Below are 24,589 nucleotides of genomic sequence, written 5' to 3'. Positions count from 1 at the left end.
CCCCAGGCCCCAGGCTGAGTCTGCATTCTGCCTCTGGTGATGTCTTTTCTGGACTTCCCACCAGTGGGACATGCACTCATGTCTGCCCTCCACCTCTCACCAGAAGGTCTCTGAGGTCTGGCCAAGGCATAGTGTCCGTGACGGCACTTTGTTGCCTTTCTCTGTGTCACCGACTAAGACTGCTGGCACAGACCATGTTCGACAGTCCCTGGCGCCGCTGCCCTCTCTCTGGTTCCAACAAATGTGGCCGCTGAGGACGGTTGAGCACGAGGCTCTTTGTGCACGGAGGTTTGCACCGGGTGGGAGTGGGATCAGGGGCTCTTTCTGGGGGTGCCATGGCAGTGAGTTTATTTCCACTTTTTAGGAAACTGCCAACTTGTTTCCTAGAGCAGCTCCGCCACCTCACGGCCCCTGCGCACACGCTCCGTGCTCCGTGTCCTCCTGGCCCCGGCAAGCCCTTGGCTTCGTGCTGACAGGTGTGATGTGATGGCATCCCGCCGTGGCTGCGCCTCTCCGTGGCAAGCAGCATTGAGCACCTTCCCACGTGCTCGTTAGCCCTTCACGCATCTACTCTGCTGAACCGTCTTCCTTAATCTTCAGCCAATTCTTAGAGTATTTGTTATCTTGAGATCATTTTCCTCATGCTGCATTTTGATCAGTGAAAATTTATATTTTGATGGTGTCAAATCTACTTGTTTCTTCTTCAATGCCTAGCGCTTTGTTTAGGAAACCCTCGCTTACCCAGGCGTTGCCATCTCCTGGTTTCTTCTAGGAGCTTTTATGTGTAGGCCTATGATCCACATCAAATTAATTTCTGTGTATGGTGTGGAAGAGTCGGCGTTCAGGTGTTCCTGTCTGGATATCCAGCTGCTGAAAAACTCCCCTCGCGGGTGTTTCTGAGACCTTGGCACACATTGCTGACAGGTACATAGAATCAGTCAGGACGAAGCACAGATGCTCGCAGACCCAGCTCAGACCTCTGGCGGCCGGACGCCAGGATGCTGAGTGCGCTTCCGGGGAAGGAGCTGCTGGTGGTGTGCTGCAAAACCAACGCTGGACACTACTTTTGCTTTTCACCTTTTTTCGTAAGAATGAGAAAACCTTCGTCAGATTTCTTTTGGATGGTGACAGCAGGTCCTAACAGTGGCGTTTTGCTGAGGTAGAGTGGCACAGCACGGACTCAATGACTTCAGCCCAGCCTTCCCCTTCTTGTTAGGGATTGTTTGCATTTCTATGTCTGATTCTGCATCTGCTTGCCAACGTCCTCCCAGCTCTTCTTGAATGGTCCAGGCTGCTGCCTGCCGCAGGCCCTTTGCCCTTAGCCGTCTCCTACCTGCTGCGTGTTGGGCTCGTGCCCTGGCTTCCCAGACGTCTGCTATTACCGGCCCCTTCCCGACCTTGCTTTCTCGTTCTCCTTAGCGCTTGTCACCACTGGAGACCAACCCTCCTGCTCATGTGTGTTCTCCTCTGTGTCCCCTATCGGATCGTCAGTCCCTCAGATCTGGGATTCCTGCCTGCTCGTCCACGCTGGCGCCGGCCCCGAGCCCAGAATAATGCCAGCCATGTGGGGCAGTCTTGGCACCTAATAAGCAGAGTGAGTAAATAACTGAGCAGCCTGTCTGCAGTCCTCGTTCCCAGGGCTGCTGGAGGGGGGGCAGGGAGGCGGTGCTCGGGCCACCGTGGCCTCACCTGTGCCCCCAGACATCTCCTCCGACAGCACTGGGGGTCGGAGGTCTCCCAACGAGGGGCTGACACGAGGGCGCTGGCAGGGGCCGCTGACCAGGGGGCTCCTCAGAGAGCCTGTGGCATTGGCCTTCCCAGCTGCTAGCAGCGGCCAGTTTCCTGGGTGCCCAGCCCCTCCCAGACTTCCCGTAGCGACCGCCCACCACTCCTCAGACCCACCACCCTCCTGCCTCGTCTCTGGAGGAGCCCTGTGGTGACGTGGGCGCCCTGGACAGTCTCCGCCTCCCTAGTTCACTTGCAGCTGTCGGGCCTGCTGATGAGCCCACGGTCCTGCTTCTGGGCATCAGGTGCCGACATGACGGGCAGGAGGGGCTCTGCGGCTGGAGCCGGCGAAGGCCGGTGCTTCCTTCCGAGTTCCGGCGCTGGGAGCATGCCATGTGCGTCACCTGTTGTCAGGACACCCCTGCTCCCCGCTGCACCTCGCGGAGCTGGGACGGGCCCGACTCTGGTCCTGGCCACCGTGTGTCCTCGACAGCAAGGTGCCAGCCACTTCAGAATGCTCCCTCCCTGTCCGGGCTGTGCACCTGCCAGGTGCCTACTCACTTCTAACTCGGCCCCTCTCACCCACGCCCCCCGCCCCCCCACGCACCCGATGCCCAGAGCGCTACCTTGCTGCCCCCTGCGGGTCTGTGGGCCACTCCACTCTAGCAGCTGAAGCAGGTCTCAGCCCTCTGGGTTCTTGGCCCTCTTCCGTCCTGCCTTCCCTTTCAGACTCAAGGCCTGGCCGCATACGTTAGCAGGTTTTAATAGACTGCCACATCTTGAAAGCAGGGAGAGAGAGAAAGATTTAAAATCTTGTCTTGCCCAAAGCAGACAGATTGGCTGGAAAATGACTCCGTTAATAAAAGATGAGCTCTGAGAGGTTCTTCCCTCTTCCGAGAGGAAGCTCGCCTTCCAGGTACGGCTCCTCTGAGCCCGCTGTCGGAGGCTCATAACGCACACGGCATGTAGAACGGATGCAAGTGGGTCTGCCGCGGCTGCTGGCATCATGGCCTTCACCTACAGCTGTCCCACCTGGTGGCTGCAGGCCGTTGCTGCCCAGTGAGCCTGACAGGCCACCTGCCGCCGTGCATGTGGACAGAAGTTGCTGGAAACTTTGGTTAAGCGGTGGTGTTCTCTGGTTTACGTCTCAGGAGGTTTGTGATGTGCTGTAGTTGATGTGGGCCTCCCTCCTCTAGATGGGTTTCTGGCTCTGGTGGGCGTCTGTGAGCGATGTGTGTGTGTGCATGCATACATCTGTCATGCGTGTGTGCATGACTGTGTGCGTGCATACACCCGACACGTGCATGTATGCGTGCATATATCTGTCATGAATGTGTATGCGCATACACCCGTGATGCATATGTGAGCACATGGGGGGGTGTGCGTACATACACCCGTGAAGCGCGTGTGTGCATGTATGCATGTCTGAATGCATGCCTGCAAATGTGATGTGTGTGTGAGAGCATGTGCATATGTGCGTGCATGAGTGTGTTCGTGCATGTACACGTGTGGGTGTGGGAGTGCATGCCTCAGGTGGTTTGCTTCTAACTGTGTGACCCCAGGGTCTGTACCGGGAAATGGAATCTGCCCGTGTAGGCTGGCTGGCCCTCTGCAGGGGGTGGGGGGGAGGGTGCTTTAGTTGGAAAAAATGTGCTGTAAACAACGAAACAAGTGAATGCAGTCAGAGGACGCTGAGCTCTACACACACCCCAAGCACACAGATCTCAGAGAGGCCCTGATGGCAGGGCAGCCAAGGAGTCTCCGGCAGGCACCTGTGGCCAGGCTCTTGGCCCCAGGCGGTGCCGGGTGTCCAGCGCTGCCTGGTGGACTTTGGGGAATCCACCTCACTCCAAAGTCCTGGCTTGAATGTCCAGCTCCTCTGTTCCCCAGCTGGGTGACTGTGAGCAAGGTGCTGACCTCCTCTGGGCCCAACCCCACATCTGTCAGCTGCCTGGACAAGGGTCCAGCCATGGCCTTCCACCAAGGCCCAGCTGGTCCTCCCCCTCCCCCTACGCAAAGGCACCAGGGTGGGGAGCCTAGCACCCGGCGGGGGGGGGTGGCGGGGGGGGCTGTCCTCCAGGGCTTTGACTGCTCTCTCTTCTCCGTGGTGGGGGAGGGAGCCTTCCCGGGAACATGATATCACATGCGCGCCCGCCTGTCACCCCAGGACGCTCCCACCCCATAATCTGGTGGGCTGTAATTGCTGGTGTCTTTTCAGATCATTTCTGTGCAAGGTGACAGGCTGCTTATGGAGTGAGCCGTTAATCACACAGAGATGCCCCTGTTTGGAAGCTGGCACCGAGCTCGCCCAGGGCGGGCTTCTGCCAGGCAGCCGGCGGTGGGCACACACGCTGCTCATCTGCATATAATTCCAGGGCGAATGTCTTCTCTCTTGTGTAAAACGTGCAATTTCCGGCCCAGCAGGGGAACATGGGCTTACAATGGAGAGACTCTGTCCCAGGGGCCCTCTGGCTCCAGGCAGTTCAAGTAAACCCTTCCCCAGGATGGCAGAAGGCCGTGGCAGGTGGGTGGCAGGGGCCTGTCTGCTGGTCACCAAGGACAGCAGTCGGGGGTGTCCGCCGTGCCCCCCTCGTGGACAGGCCGCTCTGAGTGCTGCACAAGGAAGGGAGTGGGTGCCTGAAGCCCCCCGGTGGGCACGGGCACACGCAGATGGGCACACGTGGACCTCCAGGCTGGCTCCGCCCCCTTGTGCCTGCCAGGCTCCCAGGCCCCTCTCCTGGAATTGGGTCTGAGGTGGGAAGGCAGGCTAGAGGAGGGGGCCCGCGAGGACGCACGTGCTGCGTTGGGGTGGTGGGCCTGCTCTTGTGCGCAGCCCCCACAGAAGGCCTGCCTGGGGCTGTGGTCCACCCTATGGGTGCCTCTGCCCCCTCCTTGTGGCCAGCCAAGGCCAGGACCCAGACCCAGTCGCATAGTCGCCTCCCTACGGCGCCGGCTCCCACAGTTGCTAATAAAATTGCATGAATATTTGATGCCTAATTATTAAATATTTAAAAATGTATAACTGAAAGAGTTAGAAGTTAGGAAATGTGACTAATTCAGCCCTGGCAGCGTGGCCCGGCTTTGGGCCCAAATAGAGTCAGCACCCCCCTCCCCGTGCACCTGCCAAGGAGGCTCAGGGGCGCTTCCCACAGGGACCCCTCAGGCCCAGTGAGGCTCCTCAGCCCCCTGGTCTCGCAGAGGGCATCCCCCCTGTGTGTGGCTGCAGGCGGTTCTTGCATCTGCAGTCAGGCCTCTGCATCACCCTGACATTCAGCTGTCCCTAGGGCACACCTCATAGAGGCGGGTCCCCTCCCTGGTCCTCTGTTTGGCTACAGGACCAACTCAGAACACGTCTGCTCTCATCCCAAGTGCCCTTCAGATATTCTTTGTGCCCCCGTCTTCTCCAGGCCTAGCACTTGCACATCAAGCAGCAGCTCCCATGTGGCCTCACTGGCTTGGTTCCCACCCGAGTGACTACAGCCCCCACTATGTCCTCTGGACACCGAGAGGTCATTCCCCTTGGTTCCATCACCAGCCTCTTGAACCCAAGGAGGCAAAAACTCAACTCAGGACTTTGACCTCCAGACCTATGCCTCCCCAGAGCCTGTTCATAGCAGATGGCATCTCCCATCCCCATCCCCCTGTCCATTGTCCAGTCTGCTCCCAGTTGTGCCCTTCCAGACCTTGGGAAGACTCGAGGGCCAAGGGCGGCTCACAGCACTAGCTGGCCTGGCTTTGGAAAGCCCGGTCCAGCTGCTAAGAGGCTTCCAGTGTCCCAGAGTGGGGGAGGGGCAGGGGGCATCTAACGTGCTGAGCACCGTCTTCCCTGACCCTTGTGCTTATTGGGGCCTGCCTCGGAGCCTGAGCAGGTAGCTGGCAGAGAGACCACAGGCAGGGGGCACTGTTCCCAGACCTAACCAGCCTCGGTGCCTGGCAGCCCCCCCTTCCCTGAGCCCCAGCCACCCCGCTGTGCACCCAGGGCCCTCGTCCCACCTCTGCACAGGCCCCAAGGAGACTGACTGAGCAGCAGAGCTCAGTGAGTGTTGGGAGGTGGGCGATTGGCCTCCTGCCATTGCCGTCCACTGCTGTGGAACCCAAGGGCATGCCCACCGTCATCCCTGCCCCATGGGCCCCTCTGGACCGCAGGGGTGCAATGCTGGGGACACCTGGGGACAGAGCACAGCTGGCTGTCTGGCCTCACCCCACAGCCAGGTCTGGGGAGTCCATCGCCCCCCTCGCTGCCTTGGCGCGGCCCTGGGTCAGCCTGGGCTCCGGGAGCTGTTCTTCAAGTGGTGAAATATTAGCGGCTTTGGTTGTTTCCTAAGCTGAGAATCTTAGCATCGGCTAAGTGGTTTTACTCACTTTTCAGAAAGAAAAATGACTCTGTCCCAAGTCCCCAAAGGGAAATTTCAAAAGCTGCTTCCAGTTCTTAAACACAGCGCAGCTGCAGGGGCCTGCCTGCCTTTGACAGCTCTGCCAGTGGAGGCTTGGTCCCAGCCGGAGGCATTCCTGCTCCCCACACCTGACCCGGCCACGTTCTCACCAAGGCGTTGGCCCTCACCAGGGGTCGGGAGCCATTTGTGGGTTGGGAGAGTTTGTCGGTGCAGGATGGGAGAGTAGAGGCCTGTCTGTTGGGCGGGGGTCTGTCCATGGGGGTGGGGTGGGAGGGAGGAGGTCCATCGATGGGGTGGGATGTTCTTCCTGGGGAGTGTCTGGTTACTTCTGGGGTTTCCTTGTGTGGTTTCCTTGGTAGCTTCCCCCCTCCCTTCTGTCCCTCCTTCACATAAAATTCCTGTGAATGGAAGAGTTGATGCCCCCAGAATCTCTGGTTCTCTCTTCTCTTTGGTGTTTTCTGGCTCTGCCACCTTGAGTGGGGCGCCATCGGGGAAGCCTTTCATGTTACGTACTTCAGTGCCTCCGTGCGCGCCTATGACAGCGGCGCTCCCTTGGATTGTGCGTTGTCGCTGTTGCCGCCTCTGCTGCTGCTTCTCCAGGGTTTTGTGCTTGTGCGGCTTCCTGGCAGAAGCTCCACAGCATCCGGCCAGTGGTGTGTGTGTGCAGGACGCAGGCACCGCCCTCCACCGGGTGCTTCCCAGGGCCCTTGGGGCCCGACTTGGGGAGGGCCGCACACAGGCACATGTGAAAGCCAGTTCAGACCCCGAGGGAGCCACAGGGATGGATGGACTTCCTGCCAAGCCTGTGCTTCTGCCCCCGCCCCACAGAGGTGTGGCCCCCCCATCCCCAGGGGCGGGGGGCGCAGGCACGGCGGGTGTTCTCATGGGCTGCAGCAGCCCTGAGGCCTGTCACTCCTGCCTTGGGCAGCAGGGACTGTCTCTCCGGGAGGGGCAGGGCCATCACCCAGGTGCACCAGGAGGACCCCCGGCCCAGCCCCCTGCTGCCCAAGACAGTGAGGTCCCACTCAGCCAGGCCCTCTGGGCTGGCTTCCTGCCCTGCATCTGCTCTCCATCTTCTAAGATGTTGTCTCCTGCTGGTCTTCGTGGCCTCCCCGCGCTCCACAGTAGATGCGGTGGGGAGCCAGGACGAACATGTGTTCAGGGCTGAGCATGTGTATCCCACCCGCCACAGCCACGGGGAAGCCCTGAAAAAATGTTCACTTCTGTTGACACTGACAAGAGCTTTTCTGGGGGCTGCGATCTAGGGCTATGGAGAAATGGCATTTCCTATACCCCCACCTCCTTGAAGTGCACATGGAACTCAGTGGACAAAAAGTCCCCCCTGCACCGAGCTTGGAGTCTACTGGAGAAATAACGGCCACTCGAAGAAGCTTTTGAAAATTATCTGTCATGTAAAACAGACACTGTCACGTACACTGAGGACACGTGACAGGAGCCTAGATGTTTCCCAGAGAAGTGATTTCAAAACTGAGGTATCTAGGAGTCTGTTGGGAAGCACAAGGGGCTGTTCCAGATATGTGCAAAGGCCCTGAGGAGAGTGGTGCCTCTGGAATAGAGGCAGCGCAGGTGCAGCTGGAGAGGTGGCGGGCCTGGGCTCAGCAGAGGCCTGATGGCCACAGGGGAGGGTCTTAATTCAGACCGCGTTTTCCCTTCAGAGCTTAGAATTCTGTCCAGAGGACTCAGGCCCTCACACAGGACTGGAACCCAACCCTCAGCTCCCTGCAGCCTGGTACGAAGGGAACTGACACAGAGGCACGTGTGCTTGGAGTGGAACAAAGCACAGCTGGGCCCTGACGGCCACTGCGACCACATGCGGAGCCCCACAGAGGCTCTCTGCCGGGACAGTGGTCGTCCACCCGCCTGCCTCTCACCCGATCTCCCCACCCCTCTGGGAGAAAACCTTCTCCAAATCTCAGCCTGTGAGCTGGCTCTCCAGAGCTCTGTGGCCGTGACCCCTCCTGTATCCTGCCACTGCACGCTCTCCTGCAAGCCTTTACGTAAGGAGGGTTTATTTTTGTTCCGTGTCCTTCCCACGGGCTTTCCCGCTGCCTTCTGTGACTCCGGAAAGAGCCACGCGTTGGGCATAGGTAGGGAGGTGGGAGGGTGGAAGTCAGAACCGTCCCGTGGCAGTCCACCCGGGGACGTGGCTGGAGGGAGCCAGCCAGCCTGTGTGGGGCTACACGCCAGGTCAGAGAGCAGGCATGTGGCCCCTGGTCCTTAACGCCCGTCTCTGGCCTGCACCACCCCTTCCACTCTCCATGCCTGGGCTCTGGGCGGCCACGTCCCCTCTCCGGCACCCACTTGTTCATTGGCCTCCCTTGTCCCTCCCCAAGGACTCTCGGAAAGCCTCGCCCGGGGCTGTCCAGGGGAAGAGGGGCAGGGTGGCCCAGAGAGGGAAGACCATGGCGGGAGGTTATGGTCCCTTAGCCTGTATCGCCGGAGGGTGGGTCGGGGCTGCAGTGGAGTCTGGGCTGGGTGCACCCTCCATCAGGGTGTGGGTCTCATCCGGGCCTGAGGGGAGGGGGCCCAGGCATGAGGTCTTCATCCCACGTGTCTGGTGCTCTCCCAGACGTGCACACGGCAGGTGGGGCCTGGGGCGGGTGGGCCAGGAGCTCTCTGCAGACCCAACAAGGCTGCTTGTGTGCCGAGCAGCCCCGCCAGACCGCCTCGGTGGGTGGCTGCGGTGGGGTGCCTCCAGCTGGGTGCAGGGTGGAGCTGCCGTGGACCGCAGGGGTCTCTGCCCTTGGCCAGCGGAGGTGCGTCCCGTGAATGTCCACGTGTGCGGGCCACCTAACCCCACCCACGGGAAGCCTCAGCTCACTCTGGGGAGAGGCTGCATCAGAGCCATGGCATTTCCAAGGCAAAAGGCACATCTTTTATTTATTTAATCCAAACCATCGTGTGAATTATTCATTCACGTTTATATAAGCAATTGAATGGCAGAATAAGGGGGAGGTCAGAGCACCGACTTGGCTGTGCCCTAAACCGCAATGAGAGCTCACAGTGTCCTTACCACCCCCGAACGCGCAACTCTAGGGTGATTCCACCCTGCAGCCGACCTGCACCAGGTGGGCTGGGGTCAGAGCCCTCCTTACTTCTGACAGTCCATGTGACCTCGAGGAAGTCACCCCCATCCCAGCCTCTCCTACCTTGCCTGTCAGAGGGTGACACGAGACCCACCTCGTGGGGTGCAGGCCGCACTGGGGAAGGTAAGGTGTGGGAGGAACCCGGCGTGGGGGTCCCGGCTCCTGGCCCGCAGCAGGTGTGCAGAGCTCCCGCCCAGGGGTGTGCGGCCTGCAGGGTCCATGAACAGTGTACCAGGCAGCATTCTGATATCTGTGGGCAAAGGGGATATTACCTTGTCCAAGGTCAGGCTTCGTTATTACCAAAATTTAATTTGCCCCAACGGACGTCTGAGATCCATTAAAGGCAGCACGGTCTCTGACAGAAGTGAAATATCGCGGAAACGTGGTCAGTGAATTTTTCCTTTTAGAATGGGTTTTCCTCCGGCTTGGCAGATCCATCCTCAGTGGGCTGACCGGGAGACTCAGGGAGGAGCATGGGGTCAGAGCCGCCAATTACCCTTTGGATTTCATAGTCTGTTACTCGATTAATCAAGGGCTCCGTGCCCACGTCCCGATGGAGAGGCTCCCTGCTATGGAATAACGAAGTCCACCAGGGCCATCAGACTGCGTGATGAATGCAGGGCAGGTGAGGGCAGGGAGTGTGGCCAGGTGGATGGACGCGTGTGGCAGAGAGGCCAGAAGGAGCCATGCCCTGATCTCAGATGCCTCATTCAGAGTGAGAACGTGGCAGCCCCAGGTGGCCTGCATGGCTGCAGGCAGTACAGACGAGATCTAGGATACCTGTCCAGAAGCCCAGTGCCCGCCAGAGCGTGGGAGGGGCTGTGGGGCCGTCGAGAGCTTGGCCTGGGGCAGACAGCCCTCCCCGTGCCAGACACGTGTGGCCCAGCAGTGAGTGCCACAGCCCCTGCTTGTGAAGCAGAATCCATACCCTCTGCGTGGCCTCATGACGGCTGCAGAGCCTTTTCATGAGCTCCTGCCTGCGTTCTGCAGCCCGAACCCTCAGTGCTTCCTGTGGCCCCATGGGGTCCAGCACTATCTTTGCAGCGCCTCAAGAGGTGGCTGTGTGCCCAGCACGCCCAGGAGCTGGCAGGTGATGGGCTCAGGGCCGCAGGTCAGGAAGGGCATGTGGGTGGAGGCAGTCCGGCAGGCCACTTTCCCTGGAAGGAAGTTTCCCCGCCCCTTCCCCTGTGCGGGGAAGAGAACCTTCCTGCTCCCGCCCTGGCCTCAGCCCTGCCAGGGAGCCACCGGTTGCCTGGCCCGGCCTGTCCTGGTGACCATCACGGGAAGTGCCTCAGGCCCCATGCTTCAGCCCAAGCAGGAGGGCTCCTGTCCCTGTCACACCGGGGTGACAGGCTCCAGGGCCTGGGGTCTCCCACCACTCCCTTAGCCAGCACGGCTCCCGTCCCACCCAGGACATCCCCAGGCCCTGGAAGGGCTCCCGGGGGTACCCCCAGGAAGCTCCTGGCTTCGGAGGCTGGTGTTTGAGGAGAGCCAGCCTCGCTAATTAGTGGGGGGAGAGCTGAGCTTTAATTACTGGGAAGGCACCTTGGGGAAGGACTCATGGTAATTGCTGTGCAGCCTCCTGATGGCTTTGCACTTGGCACAGCTCACTTCTCCTGCGCAGCCGTGAACCATGGCGGGAGTGACAGGCGGGACTAGGGGCCTCTGCCCTGAACGGTCCTGTTAGAGCATTGCAGGGGTGGGCGGGGGCCCAGGGGTCTGTGTACACGCAGTGGCCTCGTCTCTGGTGGTGGGGAAGCCCCGGGACCATGACCAGGACTCTCCAGGTGCCTTGCCCGCTCACCTGTGTGGGTGGGCATCTGGCCCCCAGCGAGTGCATGCCCAGGACTGCCCATGAGGGCCCAGCCCCACACCTCCTCGCTCCCGCTGAGAGGGCTTCTGTGTTGCTCGTTGTCCTTCAGAAAAGGTACCAGGCCAGGGGTCGAATCCAGGGCTGAGAGCCAGGAAGAGCCCTGCTTTTCAGAGTCACCACTGCCTTCACATTTTTTTATGTTTAATTGAATGACTTCACACCCTGAGTTTGGGTCATTCATGTGCTTGTCCCCTTCATTCCCTAAATACGTGCATGCACCAGGGCCCTGCCCCTGGAGGGACCCCATCTCCACACCCCTCCGTCGGTGACTCTGACCCTAGGACCCGCCGCCGCCCCACGTCCTGTCCTGCTCCAGGTTTGCAGGCTCACCCTGTCTGCTCTCACCCCCAGAGCTGAGGAAGCAGGTGGAGAGCGCCGAGCTGAGAAACCAGAGGCTGAAGGAAGTCTTTCACACAAAGATCCAGGAGTTCCGGAAAGTGTGCTATGCGCTCACAGGCTACCAGATAGACGTCACCACGGAGAGCCAATACCGGCTGACGTCCATGTATGCCGAGCACAAGGCCGACTGCCTCATCTTCAAGGTAGGGCCTGCGGTGACACACCACCCACGCGGAGAGGGCGTCCGCCCGGAGTCCCCAGGGCACGACCAGTGGCACAGGAGCCGCCTGCCCGCAGATGGCACCGCCCACTGGGTCGGGGGGGTCTGCGGAGGGCGAGGATCCAGGGAGTTGGCCCCAGGACTAGACCGTTCCCGAGGCCATCGTGCCACGTGGCAGGCGGGACAGGGGACGGAACCTGCCAGAAACCTGTGGAACGTGCCCTCGAGTCTGGCTGGGATGCCAGGGCCAGAACCCCGGACAGATGAGAGGGCAGGAACTCGGCGGCCTGTGTTGGCCCCAGATCCCCAGAGATGCCGGGCGGGGCAGGGGCTCCTCTCTGGGGGCCTTGGAGTCGCAGGCACGTGTGGCCTGTGGAGCATGTCCGTGTCCGGGACTGGGGTGGTGTCCACGTTTCGGGAGCGGACAGTCACTGGGAAAGTGTACCTGTGCGTGAGGGGGCAGGGGGTCCCCGTCGTGACCAGGACTGGCCCGGCCACTGCCGCGCTGCCTTCACCTCCCTTTCCACAAAGACGGCGCTGTGGGCCCAGCATGGCTACAGGTGGCCAGGGTCAGCAGAGAGGCCCCCGTGAAGGATGGCCACAGTGTGGAGTGTGCCGTCCACCTATCTCTGCCTGCATTTGTAAAAACTAAGAACCCACTCTTCTGTTTCTGTAAAAAAAAAAAAAAAAAAAACTGTAACCTGTGCAACCATGTGATCTACATGGTTTGAGCAGAACGCGACAGTAAACAGGGTCCTGTCTGTCTCACTTCATCTTGAACCTCACGGCAAACCCTTGACCCCCTGGCGAGGGTACCAGCCAAGCCCAGAGGGGCCGGGTCACAGGGAGGCTGAGGGAAGAGGGGTCCCAGCCTCGCCTCCCCTGCTGCAGGGCCATGTTGCAGGTTTGCAGGGGCCCCCCATCGACCTCGCTTCCATCCCCTTTCCTTCCTGGCTGCCTCTCCTCGTCTTGAAGTCAGTGCTGCGTCTCGGCCTGACGTCTGCCTTCCGACACCCCCCGGCCATCTTGGGTCATGCAAGTGTCTGTTTTTACTTTTTTTTTTTAATTTAATGTTTTTTATTTGTTTCTGAGAGAGAGAGAGACAGCGTGAGCAGGGGAGGGTCAGAGAGAGAGGGAGACACAGAATCCGAAGCAGGCTCCAGGCTCTGAGCTGTCAGCACAGAGCCCGACAGGGGGCTCAAAACCACAAACTGTAAGATTGTGACCTGAGCGGAAGTCGGACGCTTAACCGACTGAGCCACCCAGTTGCCCTTGCTTTTACATTTGTAAGTAAGCTCTCAGAACCTTCACTCTTGTGTATTTCCACATTCTTCCAAAGAACTCAGCCCCTGATGAACGCTTCATGCGTTGTGGGAATCCCACGCGGTTTTCTTTAAGGTCAAGTACGTAAGCAGAGATGTTCAGGTCTTACAAACCCTCACTCTAGACAGGACAGCCACCACAGAGTGGACACTGGCAGAAGGCTCCGCCGTCCCACCATCCCCTCCTCCCTCCGGACCCTCCGCCATCCGCCCCCACCCCGGACCCTCCACCGCCCTCCCCCCCCAACCCTCCACCATCCCCCCACGACCCTCCAACCCCCCATGACCCTCCGACCCCCCACACCTTCCATTGCCCCCCCCCCGGGAACCTCTGCCCTCCCCCACCCCAGACCCTCCACCAGATCCTCCGACCCCCCACACACACTGGACCCTCCACTGCTGCCCCACCCCCCACTGGAACCTCCGCCCTCCTCCACCCTGGACTCATCGCCCTGCCCAGACCTTTTACCACTCTCCCTAGACCCTCCACCACTCCACAACCCTAGACCCTCTCTGCTCCCCCTCAGATCCTCAGCCACCCCCCATGCCCTCTGCTTTCTCTCCCCACCTTCAGCTCTCCCCATGCCCGAGGTCTCACTGTGCTCCACAGGCTCCCCCCACCACGCCCCATAAGTATATCCATGCCCTCAGCTCACCGCAGCTCAGCCGTGGGGGTTGCTGCCTCCCTCCTGAGGGTCTGGCATACCCACAGTTCTGACCGGTGCCCAGCCCACCTGCAGGCCTGGCTCCGGACATAAGGGATGCTGTGCTGGGAGCAGCACGAGTGCGAGGCAGCCCCCAAGGGATGGCAGGAGGGCTGGCAGCTCAGCCCCCAACTCACGTCCAACAAGGCCTGGATGCCCATGACAGGCACCCCTGCCCGCACCGTCCCAGCTCGGCCTCCAGCCCCACCCCCAGGTAGCGGGGAGTCGTGTGCACAGTGTCAGGGGACATGGGTGTGTTCATGGCCCCACCATGTTCTAGATGCGCGACATTGAACAGGGTGGGCTCTCTGGCCACATTGCCGGGGGAAACGTGGAGCAACCTCACCAGCGTGAGATGCAGAGCACAGTGCTGACCGGTCCTCAGAGGCCATGCTGGAAGCCGTCTGGAAAGTACCCCGTAGACAGGCCGACCGCCCCTTGCCCAGGTTGCCAAACTTGGAGCCACACACCACTGTTCCCCAGCTGGGGACTTCTCTGAGCGTTGGTCTTGTATGTGAGTCGGGTGTCAGAAGTGAGAGAGCTTGTGACCATGACCCCATCATAGTATAGGACACAGGGGCACTGGCAGCATCCCTGAGGTCCCAGCCTGGGTTTCAGGGTTGGTCAGCAGTGAGCCCCTAACAGACAGAAGCTATCATCAAGGCCCCTGTTAGCCCCACGGGACCCCATCTCTGCCGCCTTCTGTGGTCCTGTCACCCTGCTCACCAGCACTAGGGCCCCGCCCCTGGCCAGTGTCCCACCCCCAACAGGGCCCCAGTCTGTTCACAGATGGCTCCTCCAGGAGGGTTTCCTAGGAGGTGGGCCTGCCTTCCACTAACACCATTCAAGACACCTGTCATTTTCCATTGCTTGATGAACACATAGGTGATTTTCATTCCTTTACACAGCTCTTCCATGGGGAAAGGAACCATCCTCCGTCGGGGTCCCCAGAGCGCCTGCCCCACCCTTACCCCTGGGAGACCTTGAGTGCAGTGTGGGTATGGACAAGCCAGGAGCCCCCCCCCCCGACCCAGGCCCCCCACCCCAGATCCTGGCACGCGGTCTCTTCAGTCTGACCTCAGTGCTAGAGAGTAGGCCACTTCCTGCCCAGGGGCCAGGACACCCCAGCACGTGCACAGCCCTTGGCCAGGACCTGGTACAGCAGGCACTCAGCAGTGCTGTTTGAGCGCATGGAGCCTTTCCAGGGGCTTTGGCACATCCTGCAAGTTCGGGCTCCTGCCCCTCTGCCCGGCCTGCAAGGCCGCTCCTGGAGCATCGGGCTTCAGGGAGGACCCCAGGAGGCAGGAGCTGTTTCTTTCGTTTGTCCCTGGAGATCTGGGCACTGGCTCCACCGAATGGGCCCAGCGAGTCCTGCATTCCTGTCCAGCCTCACTGGCCTCTCCAAACAGCCAAGGAGGCAGAACAGGGCTTGTCCCTGCCATCTAGGCAAGGGCGCCGCCCCTGTACTCTGCCCCCATGAACCTCCCAATCCCCTGGCATCCCTGTGACAAGACAAGGGCCACCACAGGCAGGTCAGCTGCGGTGGCTGCTGGACAGAGCAAGAGAGCCAGGACCTGGGGCTCAGGGCTCTTTTCAGAGAGTGCTCATGCCCTGGGGCCTCAGGATTTGGGTGTTGGGAGGTCAGAGGGAGGAAGAAGGGAGCCTGGCTCTGCCTCCATGGGCATGGGGGGCTAGACTATCCGGGAACCAGAGGCTAGAGGCACGCGTGTGCACATGTGAGCAGCACATACACAAGCCTGCCCCTGCCCAGACCTCCAGTGGGGCGTGCCGGGAGTGCCCTCTCTCCTCGGGCCTCTCATGGGCCCCTGCTGGTCAGGGGCCTGCCCAGCACCTGGCACACCCACCGTGGTCCCGGCCTCCCGCCTCCTTATTGCTGGGTCCCTGTGCTCAAGTGCTGGCCAGCCTCCCCTGGAAACCCGGCTTTTCCGGGGACACTGGCCATTCCCTTGCTGTCTTCAGTCCCATCACCCCCTCGGTGCTGGTACCGCCTGGGCATGAACCAGTGGGTAGGGTTTCTCCTTTCTTCTCCTGGCTCTTTAGGAAGGACTGGGAGCCATTGTGGGGTGAAGTGGAGGGGTCTGCAGCCAGCTCAAGCCCCAGGCTCATGCTTCTCACCCTCAACTACCTCTCTTCCTTCAGGATGGGGCTGTGAGGCCCCAGCATCCCGGTGGGGGCCCCGGTCTGGCCACCTCCACCTGGGGCCCAGCCCGGAGCCCTTCGTAGGTACCCCCGAGAGTCCTTGCCCTCAGTCCTGCAGGTCAGGCCACCACACCCCGGCCAGCTGGTGCTCCCGGGCTCCCTGACGTCGCAGTGAGGGCCCCACCCCCACCCCCAACATCCCCCACTGCTCACACAGCCACAAGCCCCTGCTGCTCAGGGCCTGTGCCCACCCTGTGGGGCCTTCTGGGATCTCACAGGCCACCCAGTGGGAGGGGCTTGGTGAGGGGTGCGTCCTCGTGGCTGGCTCAGCCCTCTGCCCACAGACCCGTCCCCACCCTCCCGAGGTGCCGGCCCTGTGCCAGCTGCCATGTCTCTGCCATGTCTCTGGCGTGACCTGTGCTTGCACTCTGCGGTGGCCCTGTCCTCCCTCCACACCTCCACCAGCAGAAAGTGCTGGGCTGCATGGAGCAGAGCTCCCCAGAGCGTGGCAGTGTCCGCAGACTGTCTGGACGAGGGCGTGCATTCACTTGCCCGGCCCAAGGCCTCCTGGACACTGGAAATGCTGAGCCTCTGGGCTTCCCCGGGATAAGTGCTGTCAGTCCCTCAGGGGCCCCAAAGAAGGCACGTCCGGAGCTGCCAAGCCTGTGAGGACGTCTCTAACCAGGGGCTGGAAGTGACAGCTAGTGACACACCTGCCACCTTTGCCTGGTTACTACTGACAGGAGGCCCCGTCCCAACCTCTCTGCTGCTCATGTGACTACTCTGCCCAGCGCGTGCAGGCTGTGCACTGAGGACAGATGGGCCAATGGGGAGAAAGCGCTAGAAGCTCCTTAGAAGGGAGACAACAGGCTGGCCATGCGCATATATTCATTGCCCTCCGGGGACCAGGCAGAGAGGGACACGAGGGAGACATGAAGTACCCTGGAGCCCTCCCCACCCTCCGCCGTATCACTGCACCCTATGGGATTCGGTTCCCCACCCATAGTGAGGAGACTGACCCGATGCGCCCTGGGGTCAGAGGGACTTGGCCAGCGAGCTGAGCCTTCACTGGGGCAGCGAGGAAGGGTTCCCCGGGAGCTGGTGGTCCTAAGGAGGAGTGGCCGCAGGTCAGAGACCAGCCCCAGAGACAGGCTGACCGCCAGTCCCCACACTGCCTCAGGGGGAGCCAGGCTGGAGGGCATCACAGTCAGCTGCCGCCGCCTGGCCCCTTTGGCTTGTTTTATTTTATTTTCCCAAAGATGATTTTTCAGGGAGGAAGGGAGCTGAAGGCAGAGTTAGAAGTAGCTGAGCTCCGTTGCAGCTGAGCACACCCTGCACATGTGCACCGGCAGAATTGAGGGTTCGGGTGCACCCCACATGCTGTCCTCCAGCAGACGCGGCACCCAGCGGCCCAGCCTTTGCTGCCATGCGGGTGGGAGCTGCCTGTGCCGGGGCCACCACCCCGAGGACAGGCAGGAGCTCTGGCGCGGCAGGGTCCCAGCCACCTGTCCAGCCCATGGCGCCTGCAGGTGCGTGCGAGCCTCCAGCACCGCTAGAGCCCTGCTTTCTGCAGCTGTGGTCCACGAGCTCCCCTGCTCTCCCTCCTGAGGACCAGCCAGGCAAGACCCCTGTCCCAAGAGGGAGAGTTTGGATGGCAGCTGAGTCTCGGGGCCCAGCCCTCATATGAGTGCCCTTGGGACATAGCCAGGGACGTGGGGATCACCCTCGGGCCAGCAGGCAGAGCAGGGGGTCACCACTTCAGGCACTAGCGGAGTGGCTCGAGGACAGGGAGGAGGCACGCATGTCAACTGAGTCACCCCCAGAGCCTTAGTGTCACTGCAGTGAGTGCTCCAGGACACGGCCATTGGGCCCCACTGGCACCAGTGCCCGGGACTCTTGTGTGAGGGGCACGGGCCACCACGCTCCTGTGGCTCCCTGGGCTGGGGGCAGTTGCTGTGGGGCAGCAGGGGTGGGGAGAAGCAGACTTCCCGGTCCCGAGGCGGGGTGGTTGGGCCAAACAGGAGAGAGGGTCTGGACCAGGCTGTGGTGAGGAGACAAGCTCGCAACGCAGGGCAACGTCCAAGTGGCGTCAATTCGCTGGCGGGGCTGGTGGGCCTTGCAGTTGCCGTGGCAACAGCTCCTGGCCAGAGGAGAAAGAAGAGGGGCTTCCAGGAGCAACAGCTGCCCCTTGGGGCCCAGGGATAGCTCCGCTGGTCAGGCATTGACCCGGGACGAGCCCCGACAGCATAGCCCCACGCAGCCCCTGGAACGCCAGTGTCACGGTTTCCTGGGTTTTTCCGAGCACACCTGGCCTGCCGGCGCTCAAGGCCATGCTTGTGAACTGCCAGGCCCACCGGAAGTGCCCTTCTCCCCCCAACAGAGTCTGAACTGACAGTGTTTGGAGGTGCAGCGAGAGTAGGGCCAAGGGCCAGGTCCAGGCAGGGCAGTTAGGAGAAGGCCCACGAGGAGGCCTGCTGGTGACCCACGACCAGTTTCTCGACAGGGGCTTGTCCACACGCTGGGGCCTTATGTTGGGACAGAGGCTGCTCTGAGGCTGGGTAAGGGTCGTCCCTCCCCCTCCATCCTGCTGTGGGCCCCCACCCTGTCACCCCATCACCCTGTCATCTGTCCTGAGCCCTTGCGTCAGGTCTGATGGTTTGATGGTGTTTTGTGGGAGGAGCGGGCCTGGGCGTCTTCTGGCTGACGCAGGCCATTCCCTGCTTTGCCGCCTTCACGGGCAGGAGTCCCAGAGCCTGGCAGTAGGAGAGAGCAGGGCGAGGAGCAGGCTTTCGGGCCCCAGTGCCCCAGTGCTGCCACCCACACACGAGAATGCCCTGCCCTGTCTGCTCAGGCCCATTGGACCCAGGGCGGCACAACCGGGCCTGGGTCCACTGCCACTCTCCTCTCCCCACCAGTGCAGGGTGCCTGCCCACCCTCCTCACCACCACCCCCCCACCCGACTCCCTGCCCTGCCAGCCTGCCCATGGTCCAGGCCACTTTCTGATGTATTTTTGGATTGAAATAAGTTCCGTGGAGTCTGGGCTGAGGCATAGGCAATGTAAGTGAAGACCTGCGGCCTGCCTGGTGAAGCACTGCACGGGCCTCCCCATGGGCCAGGGTGTTGCTGGGGCCATGACCCTGAGGCGGGGGGCTCGAGGTTGACACTTCAGCTGAAGTCTGCCCCTGCCAAACAGATTGGTGGGCATTCGTGCCCTGCCTAGCTGCTGCTGACAGGTCTGGGTGGCGGAGGAAGGCTGCGTCCCTGGACTCCCGACCGGCCCGCCCAGACCGACCAGTGCATCTAAAGCCTAGCACTTAGCCTCCTTCTCCTGGCCCCGGCTCATCTCCCTGAGGGTGGCTTCGTGGCCTGTGGAGCAGACCGTCTGCTGCAGGGGTCGGCTGGCTGCCAGGGCAGGCGGGCATCCCTCCAGCCCAGCTGTGGGCCTAAGCGCCCTCTCTGCCACCGTGGCTTCACCTCGACTTTCACAGAATGGTCGAGCCTCTGGGATCCTCGGGCCTCACTCAGTGTCACCCCTGCATGTATGCATGTAGGGACAGATATCCCACCAGGGCAGTGACTTTCCCGTCACTTCTAGTCAGATGCCGGATCTCGGGGTTGGAGCATTGGTTTCAAGCCGAGTAACAGGGAAAGAACAGGGTTGGCCCGGTTTTCTCCTGCTTTTAAAGCAGAGGAAATACTGGCCCTGAGGGCACTCGGAGTTTGCCAGGTAAGCCCGGCTTTCTGTCCCTGCCACCTGCCTGGGGGACACTGCTGCCCCCACCGGGTGCTGAGGGCTGGCCCCTGGGCCACCAGCCGGGGAAGGGGCTTCCGCTGGCTCAGACACAGTGCTCTCAGAGCTCAGAACCCCGGTCCTCCTGGAGGTAGTGCTGGAAACATTCTGGTCCCCATGCAGACTGCCCAGGGTGAAGCCATAGAGGCTCTCCTGCCCCCTGACCAAGGGGCTGCCCCCTAGGCTTCCAGGGTCCCTCCAGCTTTGCCCCTGCTCTCCACAGGCTGGGGGAGAATGGTGGGTGAGCCCGGGTTCCTGCAGCCCCACCAGGGCATGGAAAGCTGATGGTGCTCCTGTGTGGGGTTCCCGGGCGGGGGGGTGCAGTCGCAAGGTTTCTCCTCACCCCTCCCCTGACAGGCCATCAGGGCCACACACAGGCTCTATGTGGGTCTCATCTCCTGGTGTAACACTGGGGCCAGACAGACCCCTTAATTTGAATTTCCTCATTTTGGGTCCTCTAAATTTCAAATGGAGCTGCTTGGAATGCACTCTGGCTTCCAGACCTCTCTCATTTCTTCAGCTGAGCAGGCACAGGAATCAGGGTGGCCCAGAGTGTCCTCTGGGCCCCATCTGCCCAGACGCACTTGCCCCCTGGGCCTTGTGTGGGAGAGGCCGGGCTCATGCTTATACGGAGGTACCCCACACAGAGCCAGCGCTTTCCGGGGTTTGCTGGGCCCTCCTGGTGCAGGCGGTCTGGAGGTAGGCTTGGACAGCAGCGGGGATCCCAGGACACAGCCCTCAGCTCAGGATAAGGAAAGGCTTACCACTGTCATGATGGAAAGTCACGGACATGACGGGAATGCTGGCTGGCCTGATGTGCTGTGGGTACTGACCTTCTGTTATGAGACGTGCCCAAGAAGAGGCTAGTGACTTCTTGGCAACTTCTTGGGATGTCAGCTTCTTCCCAAGAAAATGGACCATTTCCTTCCAGTGGTCAGTGGGCCATGGCAGTGGGAGGCAGCAGAGCGCGCGGGGAAGGGCTGGTTTCAGTTCGAGCAGCTTATGCAAAGGCCCCCAGGTGTCCTCAGAACTGAAACAAGGCTCTGGGGCTGGACCCTGGGGATTTCAGAGGAGCATGGTCTAAGGGGAGGCTGGTGAGAAGCAGGGCCTGGGGCACAGGGCCCGATGAGAGCGTTGGCCCTTTGTCCTGAGAACGGCAGGACCTCATTCAAGCGTTTTTAAGACTGGGGGCAGGGAGGGTGCTGAGGGCCTAAGCTGACTTCTAGGAATGCTGGGTGAGCAGGAGTTTGAGGGGGCCGGGGGTGAGAGGGGTGCACAGTCTGTAGTCACAGCGAGGTGAGTCCCTGGCTCCCCCGGACAGCTGCAGACCCTCTCCCAGACCTCCCTCATGGGCACAGGAGAGCGAGGCTGTGCCCTGTACCCCGGGAACTTCAGCAGACCTGGGCTCCCCGGCTTCCTCCCTGCCTGCCCCACAGCATACTGGCGTCCTGGTTCTAAAAGCAGTGGTCGGGAACCTGTCAAAGAATAACGGGGCGTGTGGAGGGAACCTCAGTCACACGCAGCCCCATCACAGGGGGCGCGGCGCTGGCTGTCACACATGCTCTGTGTTCTCCAGGTGGGTTTCCATGCCTGTACGTGTACATCCTGGTAACATGGGGCTGAACGCATAGTTCTGTCTCCTGCTTTGTTCCACACTTACCATAAGCATCTTACACCCAATTAAGTACTCCTCACAGTCCAGGCGCTCGTGGAACATAGTGTGTTCCCTTGTGGCGGGACCCTCAGCAAAGCTCCCTAGTCCGTTCTTGTCGTCTGTCTGCCGTTATGACCACCCATTCACAGGCGAGGCTCCCAGCAGGCCAAGTCAAGAGTCAGACTGTTTTCAAGCTTCTTGTTCTGAGTCTGAACCAGTGGGACTTCAGGGAGCCAGGCCCAACTCCCCGGGGGGATGCTGATGCCTTGGGTCTGTGCGGCTTTGGGTGTGCTCACCATCCCTGGTCAGACCCGTGGCAGTGAGGGGACATGGCTTCCGGTTCCCCACCCTCCAGGTGGGCAAGCTGTGGCCCTGGGGACACGCAGCAGACCCTCAACCACTGCTAGTCTGTGCTCCCTGGGGGGCACGTGGCCCAGAGGTCAGCCTCATCCCCCCATCTGTGCTCGGAACTGTCAGCAGACCCCCCCCCCCCAAAAACCACTTGCCCCATTGCCCGAGGCTGCACTTCCCCCACCCCCCACATTGGGAGCCCAGGGCCCCCGTGAGGGGCCATGCCCCTTGGCAGGGGGTGGGTGTCCAGAGGGCCCGCAGGCGGCATCCATAGGGGCCCAGTCCTACCTTGGTCCCGTGAATGTAAAGCCTTCTTACCTTGGGCTAATCTCAAGACAGGGCCTCGACCTTAGCTTCATAGGCTCCCCGCCTGGGTCGCTCGGAGATCGCTGTGGCTGCTAGCCCAGTCTGCAAACCTTTACCCTGTGTGTTTTGCTGATTTTCTTGGTCATTTAAGACAGGAAGGCAGGTCTGGTCCCGGTTCCTGTTCAAGGAAGAGCACTCAACCCACACAGGGGCTCCGGGGGCCCCTGTAACCCCTGAATCCGTGCAGGGGACGTGTGTCTCAGCGCAGATCTCTGGGCGGAGGTCACGGGCCTCCTCCCCTTCCCAGAAGCGCGATGGCCCTGGGTATGTTGAAGCCGGGGCAGGAAGCTGTGGGCACGGACCCTCCCCCTCACGGGTGGCTTCCTCGACTGCATGTCGTGGAAGGTCCTTGTGTGTGTGAGAACAGGGCTCTGAGCTCCTGGGAACAGCAGCCCGTTCTACCCCCAGACACCCCAGTGTGACTGATAGGCAAGGGGAACAGTGGCCGTTGGTTTTCTAGGTTTGTTCCCAACTGTTGCTGTTTTTACTTTTTGTCGTGGAAAATCTTAAGCATCTCTGGAGGTAGACCATGTCCAGAATCCCCACACACCCACCAAAGCCCTCCTTGCTCCCTCGATTACTCGGAAGCAATTCGTAGGCACCCTGCCTGCGTGTGAGTGTTTCGACATTAACCAGCATTGTCACTGCGGGGCAGGTTCTGGTAGGTGGAGATGGTGAGAGGTGCTGGGCCAGCGTGCGGGTCCCACGGAGCGCTGGGCGCAGGTGGTGGCTGGCAGGGCATTGGTGCCAGTTTACACGAGCCCAGGTGTGCAGGTGGGCGCGAAGGCCTTGGTGCCCGCCACAGCTGGCCGCACACCACGGGCTCATGTTGCTGCCCACCGGGCCTTTCCCAGATAAGAGTGTCAGGGATGCCACAGATGGTCAGCTCCACCTCGCACACAGCCTCTTCCTTGATGGGTCCTCCTTTGGCCCGTCCTCCATGCACGTGCTGGGCGGGGACAGAGTGGGGTCCCCGCTGTCTCGCCTTCTCACGGGGACACCCATCCTGGTGGGTTGGGGCCCCACCTTTATGACCTCAGTTTACCTTATTTCCTCCGCCAAAGCCCTGCCCCTGAACGCAGCACACAAGTCTGGGGGGCACAGGCCGGTCTGTAAGTGTGGTACTGCGGGCACTTGCTCATTCCATCCAGCATGCCAGCTACTCCTACACGGCCACCCGTGTATGTGAACCACGTACCCACGAGCACATGTCATCTTACGTGACTGGGATCTGTCGTGCCTGCTGGGGGCTTTCCTAGAGGGGGTTCTCTGTGATCCTTCTTGCGCTTGGCTCCCTCTGTCCCCGTGTGGGGATGCACCTGCCCTGTGCCCACACCCCCCTGAGCCTGAGATCTGAGGAGCCAGGGAAGTCGCTGAGCTATGACCCAGACCTGCCCACAAAACCCCCAAACTGAGTTGTCATCAGTGGTGTTTCTGGCCCAGAGGAAAGGGGGGGCGTGTCATCCAGGCAAAGGGATGTTTTCTCCTTGGTCTTTGGGCCCCCACCTCCCAGGAGCCTGCAGCCTTGGCTGTGAGCACAGACCCCAGGGCGGGCACAGGCAGGCTCTCCCTGTTGCTCAGAGCTGGGGTGCAGAAGACGTCGAGCTGGCAGGAAGGCCAGGCAGAGGAGAGGCCCCTCCTCCAAGAGCAGCCTCCGACTGGGGCAGAAGGGAGGGACCGTCCCCAGGCAGGGGCCTGGGTCCCTAGATGCTTGGAATTGCCCAGCCCACCCTGCAGGGGAGAGGGGACAGATTCCCCTCAGGTTCCCAGAACCCCACGGCAGCCCTGGCAGGATGCAGGCTCCTTGGTTCTCCGGGTGGGGAGCTGCAGGGTCCTGAGCATTCCGCTTCTCCCCCCGCCCCTAGACAGGTAGCAGGTGGGGGGTCCGGAGATGTTTTCCCTTCACAGCTCGATGCCTGAGCCTGGCAGGCAATCGATGAGAAGCCGCCATCCCTGGGTGATGTTGATCCATGAGAACAGCTCAGCGCCTTCCCTAGTTCTTTGAGGCAGCCACACTCGGCCCCATGCTGCGTGGATGCTGTTGGCTCATTAGGATCAGAGGGCCAGCCCCTCTGCCTCTTCCGCCTCCCCCCAGAGATGCTCCTGTCACACTGAGAGCGCCCATGCGGGCACCAGTCACACAGCCGCTGTCTGCTCACCGGCCACGTCTTCCTGTCTGTGGGCAGCAGATGCTGAGGCCTGGGCCTTTCCTTGTCCCCCCAGCAGCCAGAGCTCTGACCAGAGATGACGAGGGGAAGTAGGATCCACCCAGGGGCTGAGCCAGCAAGGGTCTTCTGCAGCTGGGATGCTGTATGCCCAAGGGGCTGAGGGAACTCTAAAAACCCCCACCTGCACTTGATCTCTGTTGGGTGTCCCCCCCCCCGCCCCGCCGGCCCCCGCTGGCGATTCACAGCCCCCAGCTGTGAATTGGGAATTGGTGCCTGTCCCACCACCCTTCCAGCCACCACCATAAAGCCTTCACCCCCACCCACCACCCCTGGGACAGGCCGGGGCGCCCCCCCCCCCAGTGGGACAGAGCCATGTGTTAGCCAGATGCCAGGGCATTGGTTAACGCCAGGGCAT

At 61.2% G+C, this 24,589-nt stretch overlaps 1 protein-coding gene across 3 annotated transcripts in view; it reads left to right on the top strand.

Moving 5' to 3' along the window:
* Positions 1-24,589, top strand: part of MAD1L1 (mitotic arrest deficient 1 like 1) — a 304,019-nt gene that overhangs the window by 248,287 nt on the left and 31,143 nt on the right. For all 3 annotated transcript variants that reach the window (XM_039226020.1, XM_039226018.1, XM_039226019.1), the window contains one exon: positions 11,451-11,641. In XM_039226020.1, coding sequence (XP_039081951.1) covers positions 11,451-11,641 — 191 coding nt within the window. The remainder of the gene's footprint in view (positions 1-11,450; positions 11,642-24,589) is intronic.

The sequence above is a fragment of the Hyaena hyaena genome, unplaced genomic scaffold (genome assembly GCF_003009895.1).
Source record: "Hyaena hyaena isolate Hyena2069 unplaced genomic scaffold, ASM300989v1 scaffold_20, whole genome shotgun sequence".
Lineage (NCBI taxonomy): Eukaryota > Metazoa > Chordata > Mammalia > Carnivora > Hyaenidae > Hyaena > Hyaena hyaena.
The sequence above is the reverse complement of the archived record's forward strand: the minus strand, read 5'-3'. Positions and strand labels throughout refer to the sequence as shown.